Here is a 10,842-nt window from a genome sequence, read left to right on the forward strand (position 1 = left end):
AGCTGGGTGACTTTCTTTCTCAGATGCCAACCAAGGTTCAAGCATCACAGCTTGGCGAGTGCTATAATTTCATTCTTAGTACCCCTCCATGGAACCTTCTGTGGCATTACCTATGAGGAGCAGACTGGGGCCTAGGGGTGCTCTTCAGGGATGTTCAGGAAACACCAAGCCAGTTCACAAGGGCTGCACAAGGGCAAGATCAAGTAGAGGAGCCCCACTCTTTGGTCTTAGCATCACAAGGTTCTCCCTAAACACTATGAGCCACGGGACATGAGATATATGTCTCAAATATCTTCAGGGAAGTAGCCCTACCCAACAGGTGAGAGGGAACGCGTGTCCTGGAGGTGGGGGTGTGTAGCCACAGTGGCTCTCCACATTTCACCAACACCTCCATTATCTTAAAAATGTGTATGACTATCTCATGTGCAAGGGAAAGGACACTTTCACGTGTAAGAAAGAGAAAAAGAAGTCTGGCCCAAGTGACAAAAAAAAAAAAAAGATATATCAACTCATGTAACTAACACATCTCGGAAGATAGACTTTAAAATGGCCACATGCCCCCCACCTGCTGGTGTTCATACCCTTGAATGATCTCATCGTTTGAGTATGGGCTGGACCTGTGATTTGACTCTAGCCAACAGTACACAGTAAAGGGATGGACATGATGACATGTGTGTGATTATGTTACATAAGAGTGTAGTGTCTGTCTGTCTTTCTGAGACTCTTCTCCTGATGGCTTGGAGGAAGCTGGTCACCATGTTGTGAACCATCATCCATGGTATGGACAGGGCCACATGGCAAGGGACTGAGGGTGGCCTCCAATCAACAAGAAACTGAGGCCCCCAGTCCAACAATCCAAGGAACTGAATGCTGTCAACAACACATGGGCTCGGAAGCAGGTCTTTCCCCCGCCAAACTTCACAGAAGATGCCTGACCAACGTTTTGATAGCAGCCTTGCAGAGAACCTGACTAAACGGAGCCTGGGTTCACAGAAACGGTGAGGTGATGGATGTGTGTTGTTTTAAGCCTTTAAACTTGTTACACAGCCACAGGTGACTCACACAAATGCAGGGCTTCATCATACAGAGTAGGGTGCCTCTTAATCCCAACCCCTTCTGAACGGTGTCTTATAAAAGAGAGTGACAGCCATGGAGCCGGGATGCCGGGATGCAGGGGCGCTCACTCTCCAAGCAGTCTCAGGGCTTGTCCCTTCCCACATGGCCTCTCCCGCAGGGTAGCTGCACTTCTGCTTCTGAACGTCCCAGCCTTTGAAAGCCTGTGGAGCAGTAATACTCTGAACACGTCGGATCACTGCGAGTCAGACTCTACTGAAGGACAGCTAACACAACAGACACGGAACTAGCAGAATATCATGGATGCTACACTCTGTTAGAACCGCTCCCAGATCTAACAGGAGAGGTTACATAGGGCATAAATACCAGGGGGCATGTTCACTGGGGACCACTAGTGTAACAGACTACAATCATATTTTGTATCTGCTTACACTATTAATTGCCAGAAAAGATAGGTTTAACCTATCCCTCCCTCACACTCCAGCAATAATGGTAGATTCTTCAGTTTCTTCTCAAGGTTCTGGACATTTTTTAACTTAGACATTTGTGGCTATGTTATTAGGTACATACAAAGTTATTGTATCTTGCTAATGTACTTAGTCTTCTGTTATATAAAACAGAGTCTCTGGGTGGTATGAATAGTGGACACACTCAGACGCTAACCAAAAACAAAGTTGGAATCCACCTAGAGGTACCTGCAAAGAAAGGCCTGGTGATCTACTTATGAAAAGTCAGGCATTGTGAGCTCTGTGGGGCGTAGTTCCACTCTGACTCCCGTAGCGTCAACATGATTCGGAATTGACTTGGCAGCAACTGGTTGCTGGTTATTGTGTAAAATGACCCTCTTTTTCTCTGGCAGTGCTTTCGGCCTCAAGTCTGCTCTGTGTCCTGGACATTGGGGTACGCCAGCCCTCTTGGGGTTAGAGTTTGCCTGGCCGATCTTTATTCATTTTGCTTTAGTCTTTTCTGGGTGTTAGGTGTGTCTTATACACGCAGTAGATAACCAGACTTGTTTTATTTGATCAAACCTGACAGTCTTTTAACTTTGTTGTTGTTGTTTGCTGTGGAGTCAGCCCTGACTCATAGCGACCCCTCCTTGGGTTTCCGAGGCAGTATCACTATGGAAGTAGAATTGCCCAATTAACTAGTTGTCTTTAAAAAAAAATTTCTTTTTCATTGTATTTTTGGTGGAAGTTTACATAGCACATTAGGTTCCCCTCTCACAATTTCCACACAAATTGATCAATGGTATTTGCTACATTTTTCACATTCACATGTGAATATTTCCACATGTCAACGTTCTCATTAATTGATTCTGGTTATGCTATTTCCTGCACTCTGGTTTCCCTTTATCTTCTCCTCTTTGCTTCGGATTAAATGTTAACCTTGGAACTTCTACAGATTTCTTTTTTTTAGTAGTAGTTGTTGTTGTTGTTATTTGCCGTTGAGTCGGTCCCGACTCATAGCAACCCCTCCTTGGGTTTCCAAGGCAGTATCACTATGGAAGTAGGGTTGCCCAACCTTCCTTCCGAGGAGTGGCTGGTGGGTTTGAACTGCCAGCTGGTTAGCAGTCAAGTGCCTTAGGCACTATGCTACCAGAGAAGTAAAGCACCAATATAATGGGAAATAATCTTTATTTTGTGTGTCACTCTGCTTTTCAAGGTAAAGGTGATCTCGGGGAATAGTTTTGGTTCAAGGTTAAAATAGCATTTCAAGGGTGATCGTCTTGGGGAGTACTCTGGTCTCGAGGTCCAGCTGGTCTGGCCGTTTTTAAGAGTTTCAGTTTTGTTCTGCGTTTTTCTCCCATTCTAACTGTGATCATCTGTTGTGTGTTGGTTGGATCAGTCAGTGCTAGGAGTCAGGCACCATCTAGTTCTTCTGGTCTCAGGAGCTGAGGTCGTGGCCCATGCAGGCTTGCAGCCTTGGAGACTTGCTTCCTCTCTGGCATTTTGGTTACTTTCTTTCTCTTTCACTCCTGACAAGTAATGATCAATAGTTTTACCTTAGATGGCCCCTTGCAAGCTTTTAAGACCCCAGATACCACTCACCGCAGTAGCATGCAGAACATGGACTTTGTGACCTATTTTATGTCAACTGACCGAGTTTTCCCTGAGATTATGGACCTAAGAAAACAGATTTCAGAAAGTGTTTGGTTATGTGTGAGGAATGTCTGTGGTGGTATCTTCAATGAATATGTGTACCTATGTGCACATGTGTTCACATGTACATATGGATACTTCTAGCTGTCCTCGCATTGTATGCACCTTGAGCTAGTTGTCTTTTCACTAGCTTACCTATTTCCACTTATTTTGATGAGTCATGTATTTGGATTTTTTCCTACCTTGTTATGTTATTTCTTGTTTCTTTTTTCTTCATTTCTTGCAGTCTTTTGTATGAATTGGTTTCTTTCCCCCTTCATTCCATTTTACCCCCTCTGCTAGGATGGAATTTACACACTTTACTCCTCTTCTTTTTGTGTTTACCCCAGAAAACTTTAGCATGAATATTTAACCAAACAAAGTTTAACATTAATCAAAATATTTATTCTCCTCCCAAACAATTTGAGGACTTTAGAACACTTGAAGTATGACTGCTCCCTTCCCTCCATAGATGTCCGGCCACTGAAGGAAATTCTCCATCATGGCAGCCCCATGTGTGTCTGAGTAAAACTGCTCCGTAACGTTCTCAAGGCTGCAGCCTTTCAGAAGCAGGTGGGCAGGCCTTCCTTTCAAGGCACCCCTGGCTGGGTTCAAACCACAACCCTTTGGTTAGTAGTCAGGTGCTTAACAGTTTGTGTTGCCCGTGGGCTCTTTATATATGCTCCCAGTATCTAGTATTTTAGTTCTCTTTTAACTGATAGTTAAAATTACTATATTAATATAGTCAATATGGCTGGTGGTTCAAACCCACCAGCCACTCCTCGGAAGGAAGATGGGGCAATCTACTGCCTCGGAAACCCAAGGAGGGGTGGCTATGAGTCGGATCCAACTCGATGGCACACAACAACAACAACATAGTCAATATTAAGAATTACCTATTCAGGGGGGAAAAGAAAACTGTCATCAAGTCAATTCCAACTCATAGTGACTCCCATTGGGTTTCCAAGGCCATAAATCTTTACGGAGGTAGATTGCTTCATCTTTGTCCTGTGGAGCTACTAGTGGGTTTGAACTGCCAATCTTCCGGTTGGTGGTCAAATGCCTTACACACTGTACCACCAGAGCGCCTGAAGAATTATCTGTATGTTCACAAAATGTCCACCATTCCTTTTTGTGTGTCAGATCTTCCTTTTGAGACTACTTCCTGTCTTAGGCTGGGTTCTCTAGAGAAGCAAAACCAGTGAAGTTTGTGTGTGTGTGTGTGTATGTGTATATTATATATATATATATATATATATATACACACACACACATATGGGAGCTCTGGTGGCGTACTTCCTAAGGCACTTGACTGCTAACCAGAAGGCTAGTGGTTCAAACCCACTAGCCACTCCTCAGAAGGAAGGTTGGGCAATCTACTTCCATAGTGATACTGCTTCAGAAACCCAAGGAAGGGTTGCTATGAGTCAGATCCGACTCGACAGCAGTGAGTTTTGTTTTTTTGGTATGTATGTGTGTGTATATATGTGTGTGTGTGTGTGTGTATCCCTGGTGGTGCAGTGCCTAAGGCATCTGACTGCTAACCATTAGCCACCCCCTGCTATGAAGATGGGGCAATCTACTTCTGTAAAGATTTACCACCTCGTAAACCCAATGGGGGTCACTATGAATTGGCATTGACTTGATAGCAGTGAGTTTGGGTTTTTTTTGTATATATGTGTGTGTGTCTGTGTACATATATGTGTATATGCACATATATATATGTGTGTGTGTGTGTGTATATATATATATATATATATATTTATGAAGAGAGAGAGAGAAAATTTATCTCAAGTAAGTGGCTCCTGCAGTTGTAGAAGCTGACAAGTCCCAAGTCCGTGGGTCAGCCGTCAAGCTGGAGTCTTCTCTTGACTCGCATAGCTGCAGGGGCTGATACAGCAGGCTGCTGGCTTTGGAGACTGACGGATCCCAGATCGGTGGGTAAGATGGCGGGCTGCTCGCTCACAGGCTGTAATGGCAACAACCCCAAGGCTGGCAGGCAACACGACAGCCGCTGCTTCGAGTGCAAGGACTGGACGTCACATGACGGCAAGGCAGACGCAGCAGAGAGCCTGAGAGCTTTCCCAGAGCCTCTCCATATAGACGGGAAGCTGGCCACACCCCTGAGGAAACGCCCTTTCCCTGATTGGCTGCTCATAGCAGGTTCCCCCCCCCCGAGGAAACGCCCTTTCCCTGATTGGCTGCTCATAGCAGGTTCCCCCCCCCCCAGGAAACGCCCTTTCCCTGATTGGCTGCTCATAGCAGGTCTCCTCGTGGAGCCGATGGCATTGTATCCGACCTCTCCACGGGCGACTGCATCAGAACTGCTAGATCCCTGGGCCTCACGACCCAGCTGCCTCACAGCATCAACCAGCACAGCCGTCCTTCTTCCCAAAGTGGACCATCAGTGGAAAATAAGCCCGTGTGTTTATTTGCTCAGAATGTCTTTATTTTCCCCATTTTCTGAAAGCTATTTTGTTGACAAATCTGCTCTAATGGTTATTTTCTCTTAGTGTCTTTAACGTCGCTTCACCTGGTGTCCGCTTTAGAGGCTGAGGCAGCACCTGTGAGTTTGTGAGGTTCCTTGGAGTTAGGATAGTCAAAGTGCTTAGAACAGTGCCTGACACGTAGCGACTCCTGTAGCAACTGTAGCCGTTGCTGGTTCCTCGCCCCTTCTGTCTTTGATACCCTTCAGTCTCCCTGGGGTGTATCTTGGCCTGGACGTCATTTTATGCATCAGCCTAGGCATTTCATGTCCTACATCAGTTTAAACTTCTCGCTGTTGCCTTCTCACACATTGCCTCTTCTGCGTTCTCTCCAACCCCCTGAAGCTCTGGTTAAATGCACCAGAGACCCTGCCTCCATCTTTACTGTCGCTCATCCTTTCATTCATATTTGCCACGTTTTTGTCTCTCGGTGTTGGATTCAAGGTACTTTTTTCAGACCTGAATTTGCAGTGCCTGGTTCCCGAAGGTCTGTGACTGTGATGAGCACAAGGTAACGATTTACCGAGTGCCTTTCATGTGGTGCAGCACCTCTGCCACTCTGTCGTGGATGGCATGTTGCTGTGAGGCTGGAAACGATGCCAACAATGTTTCCAATCCCAGCAGGGCCACCCGCAGTGGGCATATTCCAGCAGAGCTTCCAGACTGAGAGAGAGTAGGAAGGAAGGCCTGGTGATCGCCTTTGGAAAACCAGCCAATGACGAGTAGCGACTGGGATCTTAAAAGCTAGCAAGCTGCCATCTAGATGCAACGATGAGTCTCTCCTCATCCAGAGCAAAGAAGAATGAAGAAAACCAAAATTTATGGAAACAATTAGTCCTAGCGACTGGTACCTCATCCGATCTGCAGCCTATACAACTATGAGACCAGAAGAACTAGATGGTGCCCGGCTACCACTGTCATCCACTTGGAAGGGCATCTATGTAGGAGATCCTTGATAGAGAGGGAGAAGGATGTGGAACAAAACTCAAAATCATTTGGAGAAAAAAAAAATGTGGGGACCAGGTTTGCTGGTCCAATAGAGCCTGGTGGAACCGCTGAGACTATGGCCCCTAGCTGCCCTTCAGGTCTGAAATTGAACCCACACCTGTGGTTTTCAGCCAAACAAAATACAGGCATATAAGTTGAACATTTACCTCAAGTAGATACACTCCTTGGAGAGAACAATCATGGGAGAAAGAAGGGCTGCTTATGCACAGGGAGACAGCTCAGGGGGCAGGAGTGTGTGGAGGGATGGACACTGGGAAGAGGTAACTATGGGGAGCAAGTGGGAGGGGAGCTGTTGCATTGTGGTAAACTGTGATCAATGACATGAGACAAAGTATATGTGAACTGCTGTATGGAAAGTGAATTTGCTCTGTAAATCTTTACCCAAATCACAATTAAAAAAAAAAAAAACAGCCAATGAGCACGTTGAGGGCCACAACAGAACAGTGTCTGATAAAGTGCTGGCAGGTGAGTCCCCGAGGCTGAAGACACTCAAAACACACAGTGGCCACAACAGTGGAATCAAACATGCCAAGGACTGTGAGCATGGGGCAGGACCACACAATGTTTTGTTCTGTTGTACACGGGGTCGTCACAAGCCAGAGCCGACTCGGTGGCAATTCACAACAACAAGATTGCGTAGTAGGTTGGATACATTCAATTATTTAATACTTATCACAGCCTAATTTTTTTCATCTTGGTTTTACAGCTAAAACAACTAAATCTCAGAGAGGTTAAGTGACTTGCTCAAAGTCACACAGCTAGCAGGTGGTGGAGCCAGGCCTCAAAACTCTCGTACTTTCCACTGGTCCACACTATGTGGAGAAAACACACTGGGCCGGGCCCTCCCAGTGTTTGGTCCAGATTCTGCAATTTCCTAACTCTGCTTCTGCGGGCAAGGGGTACTCACTCTCTAGGCCACCACTTCTTCCATTTTAGTAATCTCTGACCTGCCTCCCTGCAGCAGTGTTGAGAGGACAATGGGATCAGGTATGTGGAAGCACCTTGAAAACACCACACAAAGGTAAGGAATGATTGTTGTTGTTGCTGTTATGTGCCGTCGAGTCGGCCCCGACTCATAGTGACCCCTCCTTGGGTTTCTGAGGCAGTATCACTACGGAAGTAGATTGCCCCATCTTCTTTCCAAGGAGTGGCTGGTGGGTTTGAACCACCAACCTTCTGGTTAGCATTCAAGTGCCTTAGGCACTATGCTACCAGAGCTCCTAAGGAATGATTAAGAGGTTATTATTGGGGACACAGATAAGCTTATTTCTTTCAAGTAGCTCAGCGCCTAGACAAAGGTGAAGGATCTGTCCTGAGACCATGTTCAGTCCCCACATCAAGTACCCCTAAAAAACCCACTGCCTTCGAGTTGGATCTGACTCATAGCCACCCCTCCTTGGGCTTCCGAGGCAGTATCACTGCAGAAGTAGATTGCTTAACCTTCTTTCCAAGGAATGGCTCGTGGGTTTGAACCGCCAGCCTTCTGGTTAGCAGTCAAATACCTTAGGCACTACGCCACCAGAGCTCCTATAATGCGTATAGTTTCTATGCTAGCATGCAGTGAGGTGTCACAGGAAAATGTAGGCAATGCTTTAAAATCTTTAATGACTGTGTAAACACAGGCACAGGGCTATGTGTAAAGATATCGACTTATTTGTAAGTGTCGTCGGAGGTACTTGCTGAAGCTGCTTTGCAAATCACCTTTTCATAGTTTATTTTACCTGAATGAAGGGCTCGGTCTGGTCCCCTCTTTAGCTGGTTCAGAATGTCTGTTTTTGGTCTAAGAAGCGTGGCTGCCTCAGGCCTCTCCACGGCCTCTTCCTTCTGCCACCATATAAACCAATGATCAAGCTGACTCTGACTCAGGACAGCCCTAGGTGTGTCAGACCACAGTTTGCAATGACTCACTCTTGGAACTAGATGGCCAGGCCTGTCTTCCGAGGTGTCTGTGGGCTCTGGGTAGTAGCTGAGCGTGTTAACCATTTACATCTCCTGGGGACTGGCATCTGGCTTCTGTGGGAGGCCATTTTCACAAAGGAACAAGGTTTCTTTTCAATCTATTTTTCAAAGGTTACAAAGGCCTGGTTAATGTGTCAACAACTCACCGCTGACCCAAATTCTTGCTTTAAAAGCATCTGACAGATGCCCTTGGTCATGGACACTCAGAGTCTTGGGAAACTTAGGTGTCTGACTTCAATCTTTGGCTGCCAGGCTCCTAAGAGAATCCAGGAATTCTGTTTGCTTCCAGCTCGGCCGTCACCTCAGCACCTTGACTCCCAAACCACGTGTAAGCTTCTTGGTGCACAGGTGAAACGTTTTCTTAGGAGATTCTTTCCGGAATCTCCTTCCAGCCTGGATTTTTATGAGTTGTAACTTACCTTTTGTGGAATCTAACAGAATTACATCCATGAATCACTTTCCTAGGAGGCCCTAAGGGGTGCAGATAGTTGGGCACTCAAACTCTAGCCAAAAGTTTCAAATTACCCAGAGGTGCCGTGAGTAGGGGCTGACTCAACGGCGGTGAGTGTTTTTTTTTATTTTTTTCAATCTGCTTTCAAAATGTCACAGCCTTGAAAACCCTGTGGAGCAGTTCCATGCTATACACATAGGGTCACCATGAGTCGCAGTCAATTCAATGACAATGAACAGCTGTCCCTTTTCTACTGGGCACACCCCTCTCTAGTTCAAAGCACAGTGACATAAAGAAAGAAAGCTGGGTTCTAACCTTGTGACCTTGGGTCAACTGTTTTGCTTCTCAGCTGGTCCCATGTTATCCACCTGTACATGGTGGAGAGAAGCCTTGGGGTACGGTGGTTAAACACTAGGCCACTAACTCAAAGGTCAGTGGTGTGAATCCACCAGCTGCCCCACAGGGGACAGATGTGGCAGTCTGCTTCCATACAGACTACAGCCTCGGAAACCCTTTGAGCAGCTCTGCTCGGTCCCTATAGGGCTGCTATGAGTTGGAATCCACTTGACAGCAGCAGGTTGGGGTTTGGGTCTTACGTGGTGGGGAGGAGGGCTTGGATGGGGTCATCTTTCAGATGGTTGCTCTCAAGTCTGGCCAATCCCCTGGACACCGTAAGGGACACCTTTGCTCTTTCCCAGAGGCTCTGACTCAGGCGTTCTGAGGTAGTCAAGGATCTGTAATAAGGTCAGGAAACATTTATTGAGAGTTTACTTTGTGCTGGGCACTGTCCTAAGTAGTTTATACATTCATGTTCCCCGTTTCTGTCATCACAACCACTTGAGTTAGTTGGTTTGACTCACATCTTGTTGATTCCGACTTAAGCAGCCCCATGTGACAGAGAACTGCCCTATAGGAGGCCTGTCGTCCATGGCACCACTGGGTGAGTTTGACCCGCCAACCTTCTGGTTATCAGTCAAGCACTTGACCGTTGCACCACCAGGGCACCCTAGCTAAGAGCAGTGGGGGGAAGGGGGGAGTTGTGTAAATTTGTGCAACTGGTTAAGTGGCCAAGTGGATATTTAAAGTCAGTCCAAGTAACCCTGCTCCCGTCATCACGATGCTCTCTAAAAGGCTTTATTCCAGGGTAATTTTTATGATTAGCCAGCTTTTAGGAAAAGTGGCTGAAAGCCCAACTACTTTGAGTGTGTATTGTTTGAAATACATCCCCCCTCCCCCCTCCAGTGCTTCTCGAAGGAAAATGCTTTAGGAACAGCGTTCTCTCTCAACAGAAGAGGAGCAGCTGGACCTCTTAGGAGCATTTCCCAGCTTTTGGGCAACGTCCGAGGCCGCTACGCCAGCCCGCTGGTCAGCCCCAAGCTGGGAACCAAGGGTGACGCTGTCTGTACACCTGGCACTTGTGGTTACGCCCCACTCAGAGAAATCCCCAATCCCAAGCCCGTTCTGAGTGACTGACGTGCCCACCAAGCAATGAGAATAAGAAATGGTGGGTGGCAGCCCCACCTCCCCGCTGACCCTGCCTCCCTTTCATTCTGTAAGAAAGAGCCTCGGCCCGGGTGTCCAATGAGAAGCATGGAGCTGGACCCCAGAGGCCCAGGAGCCCGCCCCCTGGAGTCCCCGCCCACTTCGGCGCGACCCCGCCTCGAGGGCGGGAGAGGTGCCGCGCCGGGGGCGAGATGCGCCAATAGGAGCGCGCAGGACGCCAGAC

The 10,842-nt window shown here is 47.1% G+C and overlaps 1 protein-coding gene across 1 annotated transcript in view; it reads left to right on the plus strand.

Moving 5' to 3' along the window:
* Positions 1-5,158: 5,158 nt before the first annotated feature.
* Positions 5,159-10,842, plus strand: part of GNA12 (G protein subunit alpha 12) — a 92,584-nt gene continuing 86,900 nt past the window's right edge. Inside the window, exon 1 of the mRNA XM_042781162.1 lies at positions 5,159-5,371. Coding sequence (XP_042637096.1) covers positions 5,159-5,371 — 213 coding nt within the window. The remainder of the gene's footprint in view (positions 5,372-10,842) is intronic.

The sequence above is a fragment of the Orycteropus afer genome, unplaced genomic scaffold (genome assembly GCF_000298275.1).
Source record: "Orycteropus afer afer isolate SDZICR_OR568_19922 unplaced genomic scaffold, OryAfe1.0 scaffold00006, whole genome shotgun sequence".
Taxonomy (NCBI): domain Eukaryota; kingdom Metazoa; phylum Chordata; class Mammalia; order Tubulidentata; family Orycteropodidae; genus Orycteropus; species Orycteropus afer.